The 22,681-nt window shown below is 38.3% G+C and overlaps 1 protein-coding gene across 1 annotated transcript in view; it reads right to left on the minus strand.

Annotated features, from left to right (window-relative positions):
• Window positions 1-683: 683 nt before the first annotated feature.
• The window catches only part of LOC125230301 (probable DNA mismatch repair protein Msh6), a 33,101-nt gene continuing 11,103 nt past the window's right edge, over window positions 684-22,681 (minus strand). Inside the window, exons 11-20 of the mRNA XM_048135434.1 lie at window positions 12,764-12,962; window positions 11,941-12,096; window positions 10,440-10,686; window positions 9,549-9,704; window positions 8,149-8,283; window positions 3,976-4,197; window positions 2,882-3,055; window positions 2,257-2,434; window positions 1,395-1,546; window positions 684-1,238 (exon numbers count right to left, since the gene is read on the minus strand). Coding sequence (XP_047991391.1) covers window positions 960-1,238; window positions 1,395-1,546; window positions 2,257-2,434; window positions 2,882-3,055; window positions 3,976-4,197; window positions 8,149-8,283; window positions 9,549-9,704; window positions 10,440-10,686; window positions 11,941-12,096; window positions 12,764-12,962 — 1,898 coding nt within the window. The 3' untranslated portion in view covers window positions 684-959. The remainder of the gene's footprint in view (window positions 1,239-1,394; window positions 1,547-2,256; window positions 2,435-2,881; window positions 3,056-3,975; window positions 4,198-8,148; window positions 8,284-9,548; window positions 9,705-10,439; window positions 10,687-11,940; window positions 12,097-12,763; window positions 12,963-22,681) is intronic.

The raw sequence follows: 22,681 nt of genomic DNA on the forward strand, positions 1-22,681 counted from the left end.
TGAAACGGCCAATCACAGCGCGCTTAACACATTCCCCGCCCGCTCCTCGCACCCCTGGCACTGGTGACTCGTATCGCGAACAAAATATACAAAATTGCTACTCTATAGGAGGTTCTCTGTGATCTTAATAGTTTAAAGTCTTACCGCCTTATTCATAAACGTACTCTAAAGTTATCAAGCCGATAAAGTTCGTTTGTCCTTTTCTATCACACCAATACGTCGGAAAGGGACAAACAAACTTTATCAGCTTGATAACTTTAGTGTAGGTACGTTTACAATAAGGGGTTTAGCATGTTATCAGATCTTTTTTAAGGAGTTATATTATTCAAGTTAATTTATGTTTCAAATTTGAATTCTGGTTTCATATAAACAGATGTATAGACGATTTTAGTATCACATAGTTCCAAAAACTCCACATTATCGCAGTAAAAAATAAAACAGATAACATATAGTTAGTTAAAGATAATCAGATTTAGTTTTGATCTAGAAACAGTTCGTATTAATTGAGGTTCTATCGTACCTTATCACCAAATCAAGGTTTATCGATAAACATGTTGTTTGTTTATGATGCAACATTTTTTATCATAAATTGCCCGGTCCACACAGAGCGAGGCAAGCGCAGCTTCGTGCCCAGGGGGGTCACGTCACGTGGTCTATTTGTATGGCCAAGGCTTCCTCGAGGCCCGTCGTGAGGCAATTTCCTCGCGAGGCAAGCGTGCTATTTAGACGTGCTTCCGCCGAGCTACGTCTAAATTGGACGTTGCCGTGTGAGCACATTGCCTCGCGACATGCCTCGCTCTGTGTACACCCGGCTTATTAGGTACGAGTCTAGATTTATCTTTATTCTACAGCAAAACATGTATATTTGTAAAACAGAAAATTCCATTCGAGGGCTTAAAATTGACTTAATGAATCTCAAAAAATCATAAAAACACATTTTATCAAAACAAAATCATTTTTTAAATGCTCAAGGCCGCTAGTAGTTCCCTAATCTGTTTCGCATCCTCCATTTTGACAATATCCCTAAAGGCCCGCACGCAAGTCGCCTCCTTTTCTAGATTCTTCGATATCTGGTGCGCCCTGCGCGTTATATCCTTCGGTATGCCGGCGAGACGCGCCGCGTTGAAGCCGTAGGACTTCGGACACGCGCCGGGAGACAGCTTGTAGAGGAAGGTGATGGTCTCCTCGGGGATATCGTCGCTGTCCGCTGTGGACTCGTCGGTTTCCACCATGCACGCCTGGTTGGTAATGGAAAAACTCGTTATTTGGTATATAAAATGTAGATATTTAAAAAAATGTTGATGTGAAACCACTTTTTGAGGCGAGAAAGTAATTTGTACTCAGCTAGTTTGCCTCACACGCCCGTCGTTATGGCGGTCCCAGTCTGTACTCACCATGTGTCCCAACACAACTCCCGGGTGCGACGCCAGGTGGTGCACGAGAGAGTGGTAGTGCGTAGAGAACACCACGCGGCACCCGCGCTCGGCTAGCTCCACGCACACACCCGACGCTATGGCGGTTCCGTCATAGGTTGATGTGCCGCGACCTAGAGAAAAAAGCATTTTATTGTATTGTAGCGTTATGGTTTACTCGTAGCTTAACAACGAGCCAAATAAACATGGCTCCCAATTTTCGATTGTTCTATACTTAAAGCACATTTACTATATGGTAGGGGTCAAAAGTAACCTGTAGCAGTCGCCGGTTTGGAAATACTTACAGTTAAGGCCTGACCAGAAATATATCGTCACTACTTTGAAAAAAATCTCGTATCACACGCTGCTCCTCAAAGTTAAAACGCAGTAAGTCTATATGCATTCCATACATACTTACTACAATTTTCTTTTCATTGACAGACGAAGATACAAGTTGTTTTAAAAGTAGTGACGATATGACTACGCGCCATGTTGCGGAATTTCATTAGAACTATTTTCCTCATACTAAACTGAACTGTCACTCCATACATCAGAAACAGCGCCCTCCTGACAATAGTCATATATTTCTGGTCGGGATTTAGTTTTCGGTTTCGCTCAATATATATCTCAAGGATCAATAGAGTAATTCCTGAAAAGTATGTACATTTGGATCACGTCTCAGATTTTGATAAAAATTGGTAGGCTGATAGAGTCCATGATGCTGAGCAAGATCCACTAGGTTTCCCAAAATGTCCCAGATAGTTTGTATGAAACCTTCCTTTTTTTGTTACCAGATTGCTTTACATTTTCGGTAACAAAGAATGGAACTGATAGTAAAACTTACCAAGTTCATCCAACAGCACCAAAGAGTGAACTGTAGCATGTTTCACTATGGCAGCTGTCTCGTTCATTTCCACAAGGAAAGTGGATTGTCCCGATAGGATGTCATCGGCCGCGCCGAGACGCGTGAACACGCGGTCCACTAGGCTTAGGCTGCATTCTGATGCCGGGACGTATGAGCCCTGGAATTGACGTTTAATTATAGTAAAGCTCGATCATTTTATGACGTATCAAATAGTTTCAGAATATTTTGTGCGGTCTTATTTCCTCTCGGGCGCACTGCAGCACGAAATATGCAAATATTTATAACAAATACATATCTCACGCTGTTCTCAAAGTTAAAACGGTGCGTTCTCCTCTTTTCATTGACAGGAGCACAAGCAAAAGTAGTGACGAAATATTTATAACCTTTTTGTTTTGTTATTTGACGTTTAATGTCAAGCGAAATAAAATGTCGAATCGAACGTCTTACTAGACGCTTACCTTAACGTCTATTGCCGACGATTTATGGTGTAAATTCGAGAAGCACCTTTTTCGATGACTTAGACGGTTCCTTAACAGCTTAGATGATTACAAAATTAGCTGTATCTTGGAACTTTTTAAAAACCTTGAAACTAGGAACCTCTTACCAAGTGCGCTAATACAGTGAGCAGTCCTAACTGCCTCATGAGTGTAGACTTGCCGCCCATATTCGGCCCCGTCAGTAGAAGAAGTGCCGCATCTCCGCCTAGAGTCGTGTCGTTCGGGATGAACTCCGCGACGGGTATGCACGGGTGCCGCCCGTCTACTATGGTTATGAAGGGCTGCAATAAAAACTATTGTTAATACGAGAATAGAATTTTATAAGGAAAAAGAACAAGTACATGCTACGACAGTGCACTCATTAGCGGGCGTTGATCCTACAACAGTTGCTACAAACAAAGACATATATAACTCCGTATAGACAGATAAAGTCTAAGAAAAAAACGTACCTCAGTAGTACCGTACAGAAAAAGGTACGGTGGCCTAGATGGCATTACACTTTGTGGGTACGCTAAGCTAGATGGCGCTAATATTAATATTTGACATTTTAACACATATCAAGCTAAGAATAAGGACCAAATTGTCAAAACTGAGGTTCAAAAGTTTTAAGCCTGTGTCAAGAGATGGCAGTCTATGCACTGTGATTACACATTTGACAGTAACTCTCTATAATACTCAATCCTCTTTGCTACAAAATTTGAAGGTTGAGAGCTCAAAACTTAAGGATGTCAGGGTCACGCGTGAAAATGTCTCATTTGCTTCATGTCCAATGGCAGTAGTCCAGTAGTATTTCTTAGACTACCACACACTGCACGATAAATTCATTTCAAGTCAGAAGTCACTACACTGCACGGCGGCGTACCTATAGGCGTGATTGCTCAGGTCCAAAGAGGATTGAGTATTATAGAGAGTTACTGTCGAAGTGAAATGTGTAATCACAGTGCATAGACTGCCATCTCTTGACACAGGCTTAAAACTTTTGAACCTCAGTTTTGACAATTTGGCCCATATTCTTACCTTGGTATGTGTTAAAATGGCAAATATTAATATTAGCGCCATCTAGCTGAGCGTACCCAAAGGTGTAATGCCATCTAGGCCACCGTACCTTTTTCTGTATGGTACCGAGGTACGTTTCTTTCTTAGACTTTATCTGTATATGTCTTTGCTCAGGTCTTAAAGAACTTATTTAATGTTGTCTCACCTTTTGCTCCGGATCGAACGTTACACTCGGCAGACACACATCTCCGCTCTGCTGCCTCGCAAACTCTGCTAAAGCCAGTAGTATGTCTAAAACCGCCACACACTGCACAGCGGCGTCCCAATACGCGTGGTTACTGGAAAACTTCTCGAACATTCGACGACTCAGATCTTTTAAAACGTCGCGCTTTTGCTCTTCGGCTGCCGTCATACGGGCTAAGAGATCCTGAAATTATAATATACAATGGGTGAAATCACGAAATAGCGGCGTTTCATGATATGCCTAGGAATTTCATGATCTGCTTAAACGTCACTGGGCAAATCGTTAAACGGTGAGTGTTGAACGATATGGCGAATGTTACTAAGCCAAATCATGATTTGGCGCCGTTTCACGATATGCCTAGGAATCTCGTGATCTGGCGGATTCTTCGTTCGGCCGCCGACATACATAATCCATACTACACCGTGTTTTTTGAATTCCGTTAACTTTAAGGGAAGGTTCTTTACGTCAAATACAATTAATTTCTCTAAGAAACTAACGTCCTAACTAGGGTTTGCAATCCGGATATTCGAATATCCGAATTATTCGAATATCCGCCAATATTTTTATCCGAAAATATTCGAATAATCCAAGTGAAATTATCCGGATAAACGGATAATTTCTATAAACATTATTTTTTATTTATAAGTAATATATTTAATAGATAGACGTTACTGAAACCAATTTTGATCAATTCTTAATACGGACAATGTTATTGCTAACAAGTTAACACCTATTTATCTTCAAAATCAAACTAATATTTACAAAACAAAGAAAGCATTCGTGGACAAGAAGTAAGCAGAATGCCTCACCCCACGCACTCAGTTCTTATCAAATATTCAATTAATTGGATGATTAAAAAAAAACAGAAAAACGTTCAAGTATTATTTTTTAATATGAAAACGTTACCCCAACCTACTTTCATTACTGCTAATAGCTAACGTGAAGTTATCTGTAAAACCGTACTTAATAAGGGAGATTTATACCTAGATTTCCTGGTCCCTTGTTTTTTTGAAATTGAAATTTAGTGCCTCACTCCGAATTTAGCTGTTATCAGTTCCATGGCAATTTAGTACGCCAGAATTCCCTCCACTTCACTAATAAATATAAGGCATTTTTCTTTTAAGTCCTTAGTTACATGAATACACAAAAATCGGTCTAATTACTACTTATACTTTGAAATCTTAGTCGATCTACTGATCAGCTTGGAAACTAAAACCCATAAAATCGCTGCCGAGCAATTTGAGGCGTTTTGGATTTGAATATTTAAATAAGTTCGCCTTTGTACCTCCTCCTTCTTCATTATTTAAAATTTTATGTCTTGTATATTTTATGTTGGTGGTACAATAAAGAATTTACTTACTTACTTATTTATCACCTCTCCCCTTCCATTGGTACTTTGGTACCAGCCACTGTGCAACTAAGGTCTAAAATGATCCACACCTGGATAGGAAGTGTCTTCGACTAATTGGTCTTCTCTTTTTTTGGTTATTCTGTTTTGAACGAGTACCTATATCTTTCCTCATTCCTGTTCTAAGACCCTAACTAGGACGCTTTTGTTTAGAGCCTACGAAAAGAGTTTTCAACTTTTTATATTAAGTATCCGATCCGGTCCAAGATGGCATCTGGTACGGGCGTAGGCATTTATGCAAATGACTAGTGACTACAGTGGTAGTATCAGCATGGGCAATTATGCCACTGTCTTTCAAGCCGAGACATACGCAATAATTACCTGTGTACATAAGAATATAGTTAGACAAACCCAAGAAAAGAATATCTATATACTCAGCGACAGTCTTCTTAAAGCCTTCAGAAAGCCTTCACATCGCCCAGAGTTGACTCTAGACTGATATTAAACGGCATCCAAGCTCTTAACAAGCTTGGAAGGCAAAACAAGGTGCAACTGGTATGGATACCGGGGCACGAAGGCTTCATTGGCAATGAAAATGCTGATGAACTTGCCAAGGCCAGGTCTGAAGACAACGTCACAAGGAACCATTAAAACGGCTATGAAAGACCATACAAAGGCTAATCACCAAAAAGAGTGGGATGCCCTGGTAGGTCTGAAGCATTCAAAGCTCTTTATGCGGAGGGTAGAATCTGGATGCAGCAAAAAGCTAGGAAAGCTAGGCAAAAGACAACTACCCATGAGCCTCATCATCCGATACGTGGAGATGGTCGAGTAGGTCCTGAATAGCTGAAGGATCGAAGGGGGTAATTGCACAAAAGATCCCGATGGGTCGAAGTGTATCCGGAAGGGCCCCCGCAGATTTAAGATAAGATGAGTATCCGATCCGATCGAGCGAAGGACCGACTCCTATACATTCTCGAAATCATTCAAGGCGCCATCTTTGATTTTTGCCTTTGACATCCTTCCTATATCCGATATCGGATCGGATAATATGACAACCCTATAACCATCATCATATCCAATGATGTTGTCCCACGTTCCACTCTACAGAAGCCATCTGAATAGCTGAAGGATCGAAGGGGGTAATTGCACAAAAGATCCCGATGGGTCGAAGTGTATCCGGAAGGGCCCCCGCAGATTTAAGATAAGATGAGTATCCGATCCGATCGAGCGAAGGACCGACTCCTATACATTCTCGAAATCATTCAAGGCGCCATCTTTGATTTTTGCCTTTGACATCCTTCCTATATCCGATATCGGATCGGATAATATGACAACCCTATAACCATCATCATATCCAATGATGTTGTCCCACGTTCCACTCTACAGAAGCCATCCTCTCTACCATCCATTTCCAAGGTAAAGGTGTTGTCAGAAAAACTTCTCGTTATACCTAACACTAGTGATGTGCAAGTTGCGGAAACTTTCCAAAAAAATCTTAAATTTCTTGAAAAATTCACGAAACTTTCACGAAAAAGAGAATTTAAATTTATGAAATGGAAAGTTTCCATCCATACAATTGTCCATAGAAAGTATGGAAAGTTTCCGAAGTTTTCCTATTTGAAAATTTCAGAATTTTTGAAACTTTCCGTCGGCACATCAGTACCTAACACCTAACTAATCACTACTACTAACTGTCTTATATCAATAGCTCACTATCTGATTGCAAGATTCTAGTCATAGAACTAAAGATAGAGAGCTAGGCGTGTTTTAATTTCTACAGTTTGCTGATTTACGCAAAAAATAAATAAAAATGTAGGTAAATTTCGCATTATGGCGCTCATCTATCTCAGCCGTTATCAATTCCACGCTTATACGCACCTGTAACATTAATTTTGTTCCCTTTAATAAATTATCCGAAATTATCCGAATTATTCGAATATTCGAATAATAAAAATTGTATTATCCGAATTATTCGAATATTAAAAATCCGTCGGATAATGCAAACTCTAGTCCTAACTCTTAGGGTTTTCGAATTAATAAAAAAATAAATTTAATCACTGAACAAGTGAACACGTGTGTGGCATCCTTTAACACCTCATTATGTTATTTGTTTTGACATTTGCCGCCAGACACTTGACACTAACTTTAATGTTATGATTAAGGTTCTCTCACACTAATTAATTCATTTATTATGTATGATGGAAACGAAAAAAAAATTTCGAATTTAGTTAAAAGCGATATACATCGTGGTTTCTGATGATAAACCTAATTGCGAGCCGAAATTAACGGAAAGCAAAAAAAACACGGTGTATATTACAAATGGCAAGGTGTGTGTCTATTTGTTTGTCCGTCTTTCACGGCAAATAGGAGCGACGAATTGACGTGATAAATGGAGATAGTTGGAAGAGATGGAAAGTGACATATAGACTACTTCTTGTCTCTTTATAACCCCCTAAAATCGGAGGTGGGAGTATGTATGGAGCGTTCCGCAATTTTCGAATTAAACGCGAGCGAAGCAGAGGTCAAACCTATATTATAAAGGCAAATTAAAAAAAAAGAATTATAAGTGAATAATTAGCTTTTACCTTAAAAACATCGTGAGGAAACCGGACTAATTCCAATAAGGTCTAGTTAACTCTAGGTTGGAAGGTCAGATGGCAGTCGCTTTCGTAAAACTAGTGCCTACGCCAAATCTTGGGATTAGTTGTCAAAGCGGGCCCCAGGCTCCCATGAGCCGTGGCAAATGCCGGGATAACGCAAGGAGGATGATGATTTGCTTTTACCTTAGTTTCACTAGTAGAAAACCTCTTGAACCCTTTTCGGGCACCTTCCATATGGTAGTCAGAAGTTGCCCTTTTCGTAGCGCTCTCTGGTACTTCTATCTGATAACGCTTCTTGTCTGTCCCCACATATTTCAACTGAAAACATCACACACATTAGGAATTCAAGTGTTATTTCCATTCCTTGAAAAGAATCTCTATAATAATCTCTATTATATGTAATATGTATACCTAATATAAAAGAAGACATCTCACCGTAGCGCATATTGTTTACTTAAATTAAATACTATCTGTGCACACATGTTTAGAGTTATAGGCCAGCTCAGTACTTTAGTAAAATTGTAATGTATTTTTCTATTAATGTCTGTAACTTGTTTTGTGAGCCAAATAAATAAAAATAAAATAAAAAATAGTCGGCTCATCATGAGAGCACATACATATCCAGCTTACAAAATCGAATACGAGAAAAAAGTTCTCATTAATGAAGCCATTAAAGAAGAATTCTAAGAAATAAATATACAAATATGCAGAGCAAATATAATAAAATAAAATAAAATAAAAATAAAAAGCCTTTTATTTCCTGTTATTATGTACAATGAAATCTTTGCTATTTGTTAGTAATTGTTAGTTTTTTTTTTCTCTAGTTCTAATTTAGTTTTTTGTTAGTGATTACATTTATATTTTAAGTAAGTTTACAATTAAATATTTTTTTTTTTTTTTATAAACAGGAACCCCTTAGGTGAAGAGCAAATATAAATAGAGTAGTTACTCGTAGGCAGAGTGATGGCAGATGGGCTAAAATGGTAACGGAATGGTGGCCGCTCACAGATGTAAGAAGCGTTTGGCATCCGTTAGCTCTTTGGATGGACGACATCCGGAAGCTTTTTTGCAAAAATTTTATTTTTGGCACTAGCTTTTATCGCCGACTGTACCTTTCTTTCAACAATCATCTACTGCTCTCCGAGACGTTTCTGAAAACCCTTTACTCGACGGGGATACGAAATTTCGTAACAGAGTTCCTATGACCACCTTTCTGCTCCATTATCAGACCAACTCCATGATACCATTATATTACATTGTCACGTGATTGACATATGTGTGCAAACTCAATGGGAAACCGGGAAGTAGGTCAAATTTAGCTTTTACGTTTTGACGCACACTAACATACTAACAAGGCAAGTTGAATAAAAGCTTGTAAAATTACGGGTCACAAGTGGATGAGACTTGCTCAGGACCGGGACAAATGGCGTACTAGAAGAGACGCCTATGCTCATTGCTCAGCAGTGGGCGATAAAGTACTATGATGATGATACAAATTTGGAATAATCGATACTATTTTTTATTTTTATTTGTATAAAAATGGTCTAGGTACTTTATTTCTTTCTTAAGAGGTTCAGTCTTACCCGACACTTAAAGTACTTCTCTTGTTCAGCCAGATACTCGTTGAGCTCCTTCTGAATATCTTCAATAAGTTGAAGAGTGTTATCATACTCGGGGTCAACGCCCGCGCCGGGTAAAATGCGACCTTCCTTCTCGGCTTCGGCTTGGTTGAACCCTTCCTGAAAGTAACACCGTATTAATGTACAGTCACCGGCATATTAGTGATGATTTCTGTACCATGTCACATTAACATCTTGTTTGAAATGTCATACGAAGTTGTCAAATGAGTAGAAGCGACAAGGTACCGAAATCATCACTTATGTATGCCGGTGGCTGTACCAATTTTCGAACAATAAACCGTTCGGTGACAAAACAAAAGAGACATCACATTATGAAGCGTTTACGAAGAACGCATGGTCATCAGACATATTAACAATTTTACTGATAAAATACCACCATTTTAGCAGCACAAATCAATAGAACAAGAACAGCATTTCATAATAACAACAGTCTTGCACTATTCAGTTTTTATTCAGTCATGTCCTATCAATTGTTCCGTCGCTTTTTTAACCCCCGACGCAAAAAACCCCGTCGTTTTTGTTATAAGTTTGACGTGTCTGTCTCATTGCCTGTTTGTGTGTGTTTCGGTGGCATCATAGCTCCCGAACGGATGAACCGATTTAGATTCAGATTTTTTTGTTTGAAAGCTGAATTAGTAAGGGAGTGTTCTCAGCCATGTTTCATGAAAATCGGTCCACTGTGTCGGGGGTTTTCTCAAAATTTTAATTTTGTGGTTAGGTTATTTACTTTTTGTAATTACAATCGTCGTTCTAAAATACAGTGTAAATAGTCAGTCGATGTCCGGTCAATAAAGTCGGCGAAGACTTTCTGCCAAACACAAGAAAATTACCAACCTTGAAAAACTTCAACGTATCTCTATAATCCGGGAACTTTCCATGCGGACTAAACTTGGTCAATTTCTTCAATAGTCCGCTCTCTGCGTCGTCGAAAAGCTCAACTAGTTTGAGAGCTGACTGGAACCCGTTGAGGACCGCGATAAAGTCGAGGACTTTTCGTTTGGAGTAGGTCTTCTCTTCGTAGAAGATCGCGCGGGAGTCGGGGTGTGATGTCGAGCGCTTCAGGTTGCCGAGGGTGTGCACTCTGCAAACAAACATTACGTTTATAATACGTCGGCAGCAAGAAAATATATGGCCTGCCTGATGGTACAGTCAACCAATTGGAACCCTAGGCCACTGTACAACTATGTCATAGTGACGATATAAATCAGATTATAAGAAATCTCTTACTGCTTGTCATTTTGACATGGTTGTAGAGTGGCCTAGGGTGCCAATTGGTTGATTGTACACGTCTCCGTTTCCTATAGACGACTGCAACTACAGAGGTGCGCGTTGCCGACCCCAACACCTTCGTTGAGTTTTGAGCCTTTAACAGCCTTACTTAAACTCACTATGCAGGGTCTAGGATTATTTGGCTCTGGTATCCTGTAAGGTGGATAAACTTCCCCAGTTGGGCTCTGATCAAAATATATTTGAACCACATACGCTGAGCGAGCGCATTCTGTCAACGGTTTTCTGGTCATTTGAAAAATAGCATCCTACGCAGACACCGCCAATGTAAGGCACAAGGTCACGTACCTATGTTTCAAATAGGCTTGTGTCGTTCACGAACTATGAACTGTTAGGAATAAAATCCCATCAGTGACCGAAAGGAACTGAATCTTTCCGTGCTCTGTGAATCGGTCTTTGCTCATTTAGATCAGTATCGGATCAGCGAGCGCGAGCGGTTCGGAACTAGAACGAACGAGCGCTACTTAGCAGAGCAATACAAAAACGTTAAGTTTTTCGTATTGAGCTTCGACTTCGAGTACTTAAAACCTTTCGGATCGGAACATTCCTTCCGATCTTTTCGATCGTAGTGGTCGCTGGTCTGGCTGAACTAAATGAGCAAAAGACGTAAAAGAGCGAACTAGTTCGTGGGAGAGATTGAACGAGATCGGAGCGCTCCGATCAACGAACGAAATGGCACAAGCCTAGTTTCAAATTTGTTAGTGCGCTTGCGCTATGGTATGTGTCCCTTGTCAATTGATGAACTATAAATCACTCGCTATCTCTTTTATTTACACGGGAGTGACTATCTTTTGTTTCGTTTCTATCGTCGATAGCTCACTAGCTTTTTGCACTGGTCCCACCAGTGCAGTGCCTGAGACTCATTTAGGGCCACTGCGCCTATAAGTGTGTCGCTTAACTTCAAACCTGGGTAAATCCATTCTGCTTTAAGGTTGAATATATAAAAAATATAATATGATCTGAAAGATGATCAAAAGATAATCAAGCAGAATGGATTTACCCAGTTTTGAAGTTAAGCGACACAAGTAGTAGTCTTAGTATTACTTACTTCGCTAAAAGCCGTTCCAAGTCCGGCAGCGTGGTGAGAATGTTCTTCGCGTCCTGACTTAGCTCCTGGTTCTCGAATAACTCCTTGACGGCCGCCTGCCGTTCCTTTATAACAGCCAGGTTGCAGCTTGGCGCGCATACCCACTGGTATAGCAGTCTGAAAGTGAAAATTTAGCTACGCCGCGGTCCCGGGTTCGAATCCCGGTAAGGGCATTTATTTGTGTGATGAGCACAGATATTTGTTCCTGAGTCATGGATGTTTTCTATGTATTTAAGTATTTGTATATTATATATATCGTTGTCTGAGTACCCATAACACAAGCTTTCTTGAGCTTACCGTGGGACTCAGTCAATCTGTGTAAGAATGTCCTATAATATTTATTTATTTTATTTATTTATTTTATTGCTAATTTTGTGAAGTTTGCGTCTAATGACCATAATAAATACATGCAATGAATCACATTTTCAATTAATCCTTATGGGAAATTCATGGAATTGGACTGAAGTTCATGGTATGAACATTTTAAACGAGCCGTAGAATCGACCGTATTAAATATCTCTGAATTTTCTGAATTGATGTAAAAAAAATACGCAGAGTATTAAATAGACAAGTATTTTTATTTACTTCACGACCGCAAGTGCTTCGAGTCAATAATTGGCGTTTAAGCTTTAAATACACAGAGAAAACTAATCCTCGTTGGTTTTCTGACAATGCTTTTCTTCACCAAAGAGCGTATATTCGTCAAGTATTTTATTTAAATTCCGGAAAAGAGACGAAGAGTTTTCATATCACTGTAATTAGAAATTTATAAATATTTACTGACCTTTTCCCCATAGCCGTGGCACAGAAATTCAACTTGTCATACAGACAGCCCTCATCCTGCACTATCCTCAAATTTCTCAGCGTGATAGCATCTAGCACCATGGTACTGCCGCCCTCCCACTTATTCTCCACCTTGAGCTCTTGCGATAAGGTCTTGTTCAGGACATCGGGCGGCGCGAAGGATTCGAACTGTGACATGCCTGGTAATAGTTGTATTTATTTGCTTTAAATGCCAGTCAAAAAGATTTAAAATAGTCATACAAATGATTCCCTTAATAACTTTTTTAGGGTTCCGTAGTCAACTAGGAACCCTTATAGTTTCGCCATGTCTGTCTGTCCATCCGTCCGTCCGTCCGTCCGCGGATAATCTCAGTAACCGTTAGCACTAGAAAGCTGAAATTTGGTACCAATATGTATATCAATCACCCCGACAAAGTGGTACACCGGTTTTTTTACTTATAAAAATAAGATGCACATTAGACATCACAGAACTAAATCAAGATAGAAGGAAAAAGTGTATCTACTTCGCGTGCGGAAAAGTTAAATAGCGAGCGACATTGTTCGCCGCGCAAGTCAGTCTGCTCTCGACCGCTGCCCGCGAGTGACATACAGTGAAAAATACAAAATGGGTCGGTATTCGATAATTAACTGTTCAAACACCACCAATAAAAGCAAGAGTGTTAAACAAAGTGTTTCCTATCATCGGTAAGTACCATTTGTCCTAAAATATTTTTTATTAAATAAAAAACACGATTTTCCTATTTTTATCATCAAAACATTAGCTGACGTACGGCCGTCAAACTAGTTTTCCATTGCGGCTTTAATTTGACGAGTCCGACTTGGCGTGCGTTTAAAACAAGCGATATAAAAATAGGCTATTCAAACTGTCGAGACAAAGTGAAGGTAGATTTGTTATTTTGTCCGTCGAACTCACGTCGAACCTAAGAATAGTGGTGCACCACGGAACTAAATCGTCATGTATGCTGCGATTTCCTTATTCGATTTAAATCGATTTTGCGAAGCAGTGGAAATTATAATTATGTTTTTATATTGTTATGAACCTATACATATAAAGTACGAGTGAAAAGTAAATTTAACTTTAAAATAGGTTACAGTTACGGTATTAACGTTGAATTTGTGGTCGGCAGAAAAACAAATACAAACATAATACGCTCTATATTTATTATGAATAAAAATAACTCTAAAAATGTGTTAATGGTTAATTATATTTATATATTACTAAAAGTTGTAACAAATAACATGAGGATAATGAAGTGAGTACAAGGTTGATTTTCTTAAAAATATTACGAAATATTAACTAGTATTAATACCTACCTACTAAAATCTTTGTTCCTGGCCTTAGGCAAATTATATACCTACTAGTGAATTGTTTGTCATCACACGAATACAGGTATATACTTACTTCATTTCACAACGAAGATGAACATCCGATATTTTTAACTTCGGTGGGCCACAATCGATCGAATGGGTTACGCGGCGACAACGTTCCCATCACTAAAGTACACTCGTGACGTCATAGGCTCGACACAAAACGTTACACGCTCGGTTTCGCTGTTAATCGCCGAGCATTTTCCTTCTATCTTGATATAGTTCTGTGTTAGACATGATAGATGGTCAAGCAAATCTTGTTACTAAAAACCTGCCAAGAGCGTGTCGGGCCACGCTCAGTGTAGGGTTCCGTAGTTTTCCGTATTTTTCTCAAAAACTACTGAACCTATTAAGTTCAAAACAATTTTCCTTAAAAGTTTTTATAAAGTTCTACTTTTGTGATATTTTTCATATTTTTTAAACATATGGTTCAAAAGTTAGAGGGGGGGACGCACTTTTTTTGTGTGTGTGTGGATTGAGTGAGCACCTTCCGAAAATAAAAAAAAATATGCTGATCATTTAGTAAAAGTTCTAAAACAATTGTAAAACGAATCTCTGAATTTGTAAAAAGATAAATCAAAAGATACAGCCATTAACATGTGCTCACTCAGTTCTCACAAACTACCAACGAAAACAGTGAATATATTCATTTAACATATAATATTTATATACTAACATTTAGTAAAAAATAGGCCAACCTACCTCTATAAATATTAGATCACCTAGTGACGTATTAAATTTTTTACAAATAGTTTCTTATGCTCACTCAATCCACACACTTTTGAAAAGCCGAATTTTGATGAAAAACATAAGATTTAGACCGCTATTATATGTGTATAGTTTAGTAAAAGTGAAATGGGAATTTGTAAAATACAAAACGAACCACTAACGTGTCAGGTTTTTTATAATAAATTTTTGTAAGTGCTCACTCAGTCCACACGTTTTGAGAAAGTTAAAAATGTAAATATCTTACGATTTGTAGCACCTAAGACACTCGAAAGTACTTCAACATTTAGTAAAAATTTTTACTAAATATCCACCATCTAATATTTTATATTCGTTGTCTGGTTTTAAAGATAATCAGACATAACTTTTCTCATACAAATGTATCAAGTACGGTGACCACACTATGTCGGCTCCTGATTTTCCCCACCTTCCCATTGTCATATTGAGATTGGGGAGTTTCGTTCGTTCAATTTTGATAATATTAAACTAATACCATATTAATTCTCCATCTGCAAACTGTTTTTAGGTTATGTTCTTGGCCTAGTGATGATGTGTATTGTGTAATTTTTATCGACGTCAGGATAATAACCATATCGACATGCATGCATTAAAAAGGACATGAATAATAATTGGTAAGAAACAAAGAATATAATACTTCACTAGTAAGAAACCAGAACCTGGTAATCTAATCGCGCTAACAGATGAGCGTACCGGATTTGTAAGTGGGAGCGAGAAATAGTTATTCTTTTCTCGCTCCCACTTACAAATCCGGTAAACTATTATCAAAATTGAACGAAACTCCCTAATCTCAATATGACAATGGGAAGGTGGGGAAAATCAGGAGCCGACATAGTGTGGTCACCGTACTTGATACATTTGTATGAGAAAAGTTATGTCTGATTATCTTTAAAACCAGACAACGAATATAAAATATTAGATGGTGGATATTTAGTAAAAATTTTTACTAAATGTTGAAGTACTTTCGAGTGTCTTAGGTGCTACAAATCGTAAGATATTTACATTTTTAACTTTCTCAAAACGTGTGGACTGAGTGAGCACTTACAAAAATTTATTATAAAAAAACCTGACACGTTAGTGGTTCGTTTTGTATTTTACAAATTCCCATTTCACTTTTACTAAACTATACACATATAATAGCGGTCTAAATCTTATGTTTTTCATCAAAATTCGGCTTTTCAAAAGTGTGTGGATTGAGTGAGCATAAGAAACTATTTGTAAAAAATTTAATACGTCACTAGGTGATCTAATATTTATAGAGGTAGGTTGGCCTATTTTTTACTAAATGTTAGTATATAAATATTATATGTTAAATGAATATATTCACTGTTTTCGTTGGTAGTTTGTGAGAACTGAGTGAGCACATGTTAATGGCTGTATCTTTTGATTTATCTTTTTACAAATTCAGAGATTCGTTTTACAATTGTTTTAGAACTTTTACTAAATGATCAGCATATTTTTTTTTATTTTCGGAAGGTGCTCACTCAATCCACACACACACCTTTTTTTTCCTTTAGGAGCAATTATTTCCGAAAATATTAATATTATCAAAAAACGATTTTAGGAAACCCTTATTCATTTTTTAATACCTATCCAACAATATATCACACGTTGGGGTTGGAATGAAAAAAATATCAGCCCCCACTTTACATGTAGGGGGGGTACCCTAATAAAACATTTTTTTCCATTTTTTATTTTTGCACTTTCTTGGCGTGATTGATATGTATATATTGGTACCAAATTTCTGCAAACTGAGATTATCCGCGGACGGACGGACAGACAGACATAGCGAAACTATAAGGGTTCCTAGTTGACTACGGAACCCTAAAAAAGGCGCGAAATTCAAATTTTCTATGGAGTGCCGCCCTCTGGGGCCCATTTCTCGAAGCTGCAATTTACAAGTGGTAATCAATGTCTAATATGACAAGTTGAAAAAAGACTTTCGCTTGTGGCGAAATGGGCCACTGATCAAAGTTTTGCATAATATATTATAGTAGAGCGGCGAGAGGGTCTCGGGAAAAGTTGATGTGACTGGAGAGTATACTGCTGACAAGTGGTATCGTTGTGATCGGTACACTTTACTGAGTACGAAATAATGACTTGTCACTTTCTCAGACTGTGGGGGGGTTAACTATGACGTCACAAAGATCGCGGTCCCGGGTTTAATTTTTTTGCCAATTTGTCTAGAACCCCTTATCCAATTTTGAAAAATGAGGTGTCGATTGAAAGCGTATAACATGCTGATTAAGATTTATTATATGTGAAAAGTATAGTTTTGTTAGTTATTTTTTAATTAACAATAATGCAAAAAATACGTTTTTTTTTACTCTCTTTTTTGATTTTTGTGACTCAAAAGGCAATGAAAACGGCCACTTAGCTAAAAAATATGTTATATAAATCATTTAACTACATTATTAAGCTATCTGTTGCTTTTTGAATTTCTACGATCGGATAATAAATGAGCAAACTACAACCACATACCTGTAGGCGGGGAGTACCGCTTGACACGCGTTCCCATACATTCGGCGTCTACCAAATTACACCTCGCGCAAAATTCGTTTCAAGCAGATATACCTCTAATCTTATTCATCGTAACCTATCAATATTGATATCATTTGAAAGCACAATTAAAGTACTTTAAAAAACAATGTCAATCATTTTTTTAAAATCAATAATCGCCAGTCTGTGGTGGTTACAAAGGAAAAAAGTGGGTATGCAATTTGACTGGTTTCCTAGGTTTGATACCTAGACGAGTTTAAAAGGGGAGGTAAAGGTGACATATGGGTTTTTCTCTGGCCTAAAAGCTACACAGAGGGTCAGGGAGAAAAAAAACTAGGGTTTAAGTTTAGTTTTAAGTTATTTTTCCTTTATTTGTTGATTTTATTGTGTTAAATTTTTTGTAATTTTATCAAGGATACACGTTGGTTTCTTTTGCTAAAAGTTGCCTTTTTTATGAGAAATGTTATGAATTTTATGGCTTTTTCCGATAGAGACTAAAATTAACTTTCAAATAAGGCCACATAGTCATACTTTTACTTATATAATATTAAGGGTATGACTATGTATCAGTAGGCCACATAGTCATACTTTTACTTATATAATATTAAGGGTATGACTATGTATCAGTATGACTATGTGGCCTTATTTGAAAGTTAATTTTAGTCTCTATCGGAAAATGCCATGAAATTCATAACATTTATAAAAAAGGGAATTTTCAGCAAAAGAAACCAATGTGTATCCTTGATAAAATTACAAAAAAATTAAACACAATAAAATCAACAAATAAAAGAAAAAATAACTTAAAACTAAACTTAAACCCTAGTTTTTTTCTCCCCTGACCCTCTGTATAGCTTTTAGGCCAGAGAACAACCCATATGTCACCTTTACCTCCCCTTTTAAACTCGTCTAGGGTATCAAACCTAGGAAACCAGTCAAATTGCATACCCACTTTTTTCCTTTGTAACCACCACAGACTGGCGATTATTGATTTTATGAAAATGATTGACATTGTTTCTTAAAGTACTTTAATTGTACTTTCAAATGATACCAATATTGATAGGTTACGATGAATAAGATTAGAGGTATATCTGCTTGAAACGAATTTTGCGCGAGGTGTAATTTGGTAGACGCCGAATGTATGGGAACGCGTGTCAAGCGGTACTCCCCGCCTACAGGTATGTGGTTGTAGTTTGCTTATTTATTATCCGATCGTAGAAATTTAAAAAGCAACAGATAGCTTAATCATGTAGTTAAATGATTTATATAACATATTTTTTAGCTAAGTGGCCGTTTTCATTGCCTTTTTGAGTCACAAAAATCAAAAAAGAGAGTAAAAAAAAAGTATTTTTTGCATTATTATTAATTAAAAAATAACTAACAAAACTATACTCTTCACATATAATAAATCTTAATCAGCATGTTATACGCTTTCAATCGACACCTCATTTTTCAAAATTGGATAAGGGGTTTATTTATTTATTTATTTATTTATTTAATCTTTATTGCACAAAAGAAAATCTTGTAGTACAAAAGGCGGACTTAATGCTTTAAGGCATTCTCTACCAGTCAACCTCAAGGCTAAGCAGAGAGACTGTGAGCGGTGCTACAATTTCAACAGTAGAATCAAAACAAAGGAAATAAAAGAAAGCATACTAAATAAACTAAACATAAGTACACATATAATTTACAAATACATATACATACATATAACTATACATACCAAATAAATAATATATATATATATATATATATATATACGAAACATGTGAAACTAAGAGTTTTTCATTCTGCTAGCAAAGAGAGCTCGTAAGGATTTTTTGAAAGCGAACTTAGTTGGGGCGCTTTTAATTTTATAAGGAAGTACGTTCCAGAGACGAGCCGCTTGCACGGTGAACGAATGTGACATGAACCCAGTACGGTGAGGAGGGATGGACAGAGACATGTTGCCAGTGGAGCGAAGTTGACGGTCGCGAGAAACTCCATAATATTGGAAAAAGGATTTGAGGTAGACCGGAGAATGTGGGTCGTTGAGCACAGAATAAAGAGTGGAAAGCAAGCGACTATTGCGTCGTTGTCGAATGGGAAGCCAGCCAAGCTGAGAACGAAAAGAGGAAACGTGATCATATTTGCGGAGGCAAAATATGAAGCGGATGCAGTTGTTAAGCAGGCGATCCAACTTATCGAGAAGTTCCCCATTTAAATCCGGATAACACACATCACCATAATCAATAATGGGCAGTATGAGAGAGTTAATTAATGCAATTTTCGTTTTGATTGGTAGGAAGTGCTTCAGTTTATTAAGAGAATGGAGTGATCCCATGACCTTACGGCTGATTTCAGTAACCTGTGCCCTCCAACTCAAAGTATTATCTAGAAGAACACCAAGGTCTTTAACATTTTCGTTAAATGGTATAGGGGATCCATTAAAGTTTACAGGAACAAGTGTGTTCAAGTCTAATTTAGCAAGCTGTTTGGAACTACCTATAACTATTGCCTGGCACTTTAACGGATTCACAAAGAGGCCAAACCTCTCAGACCACTGCTGGATATGTAGAAGGTCCAGATTAAGTTTAGCAATGCAAGCTGGAAGGTCAGACACTAGACACTGGTCGTAGAGTTGCAGGTCATCAGCATACAGATGGTACGAACAGCCAAGGTCAGGAGTGATGAAATTTATAAAAGTCGAGAAAAGAAGAGGCGATAATATGCCTCCTTGAGGCACGCCAGTCTCTAGATCACACCAATCAGATAAAGACCGCTCAACTCGGACTGCCTGTTGACGGCCCCGCAAGTAGGCAGCAAACCAGTTCAGCGCTATCTCAGAAACACTAACATGTTTCAGCAAGGCAAGGAGAATGTCATGGTCAACGGTGTTAAACGCGTTAGAGAAATCAATTAGGATAAGAACCGTGACCATTTGACTCTCCATCCCCCGCCTGACATCCTCAGTGACCTTTAGAAGCGCAGTGCTGGTGCTATGGCTTGGGCGAAAACCGGACTGCAAAGGGCTTAAAAGGTTATGCGAGTAAACGAAAACCGAAAGTTGTTTGTGAACAACCGCTTCCGCGATTTTCGAAAGAAAAGGGAGAATTGAAATGGGCCTAAAGTTACTGAGAGCAGTGGGATTACTAATTTTGGGCAGCGGTATCACATATGCTTTACGCCAGAGAGAGGGGAATTCACCGTTGGCCAGTGAGGAGTTGATAATGTCAGTTATCACAGGAAGCACGCAGTCAAGGACAGACACGATCATGTGACGACTGACATCATCACAACCTACGGCTTTCGACTTGATGGCTTTAATTACGACCTTAATGTCAAATTCGGAGACAGGGCTTTAGCTTTCTGACACCAAAATGGCATGGACAAAATCGGACTGAAAGGTATCAATAAGTTCGCTATAGTGAGATGGTATACTTTGGGCATTAATATGGCATACATTAAAGTTATCGGAGTTTAAAAATTCGCGAGAAATGAGGTTGCCTAAAGTTTGAGAAGTATCAAAAGAATCTACGGAATGAAAAGAAATACTGTCAATACTAGCAGAATAGAAAGTTTCATCGTCGGACATAAATAATAAAATACGTAAATAAATATAAATAAAATTATATCAATATAAATATAACTGCAAGAAATAAAATTACAAGATTTAACGAAAACAACTCTGCTTATCCTGCTGGTTAGCTTTAGAGATTACAATATGAGAAAATAACGAAAATAGAAACAAACGAAAAATGTTACATGTTACTGGCAGAAATAATTAGTGATAATCTAATACAGAATACAAGTGTGAAAAAAAAAAAGAACAGTTTGAACATTGGCTCAAACACTCTCGACCGGGCGGACGTCAAAATGCGATGTGTCACTGTCAAATCAAACGTCAATGTCACTGTAAGACGTCAAACCAGCCAGTGTGAAATGAGTGCAAAAACAATTGATTTATAATTTGAGAAAATGGGTAGAACAAAATTTAAGCAAAAGGACTAAGTTAACTACTTACTGCCAAAGATAAGAGATACGAAACAGGAGATAACAAGAATACAATACAAACACTATGAACTATGATTTCCCGGCACGCCGGGATCGGCCGGCCTGGCTGTTGGGGGCATTTGCGATGGCTTTGTTCCCACCCGCAGCGCTGGGTTCGGGCGTCGACGTCGCTCCAGGTTGCTGGTCGTCACCAAGAGACTTCAGGCGCTCAACATCTTCTTTTGTTTCAATGCGCTCACGTTTTCCCGAGGCCAACTTTACAAAGATGTTGCCATCAATGGACCAGCAGCTTCTCATCCCAAAAGCTTTACGCGCCTGCACAAACAATGCCTGCCGCTGAGGCGTAAGGAACTCAGAGATGGAATATGTGGTTCCCTTGCAAGAGGTCTTCTTCTGCCACACTTCAGATTTTAGGTGCAGATCAGCGAATCTCACTAGAATAGGCCTGTTGCGACCCTCGGACGGCATGCCAAGCCGGTGACATGCTTTGAAGGAAGCGGCAGAGACACCAGGGATTTTTAACTGTTCAGTAATAATGTTCGTGATGCGAGAACTGACGGTTTCACCTACATCCTCCAGAACCCCATTGAAGAGAAGATACTTCCTCCGATGCCTCATTTCCATAATATCATGTGCATGGCTAAGGGTTTTGATCTGGTCCCCGAGAAGTTTCATCAAGCTTAGTGTTTGCTCCTTGAAAACTGAGAATTCTTCACTGAGACTGGTGACAGTTAGCTTTGCTGCCGGCGACCTGTGTAGCTTTGCTTCGAACTCTTCAATCGTCTTCAGCACCCTCGTCTCCAGTGACTTCTGTGATTCGGCGATATGTGTGTAACTAGCCATTGCTTTTGCGTTGCCGTGCAGGTTAAGTACTTGGCAGTTATGCAACCAGCAGGATAGCAAGTAGTTGAATTGTGAGAATTAACACATGTACAGTGTTACAAATAATACTGCAGTGTATTTGCAAGTTAATTAGCACTTATCAGTGAAAAAGACTTTAAAAATGTAAGTATTTTTATATTTTACAATAAATAATTCAAGAGTGCTATGTTACTTTTTTATGTCTACCGCCCAAAAAAAAAGGGGTTCTAGACAAATTGGCAAAAAATTGAAACCTGGGACCGCGATCTTTGTGACGTCATAGTTAACCCCCCCACAGTCTGAGAAAGTGACAAGTCATTATTTCGTACTCAGTAAAGTCTACCGATCACAACGATACCACTTGTCAGCAGTATACTCTCCAGTCACATCAACTTCAAAACTAGACGACTTTTTCAATTCCGCCGCCTTACTATTA

The sequence above is a fragment of the Leguminivora glycinivorella genome, chromosome 1 (assembly GCF_023078275.1).
Source record: "Leguminivora glycinivorella isolate SPB_JAAS2020 chromosome 1, LegGlyc_1.1, whole genome shotgun sequence".
Classification (NCBI taxonomy): Eukaryota; Metazoa; Arthropoda; class Insecta; order Lepidoptera; family Tortricidae; genus Leguminivora; species Leguminivora glycinivorella.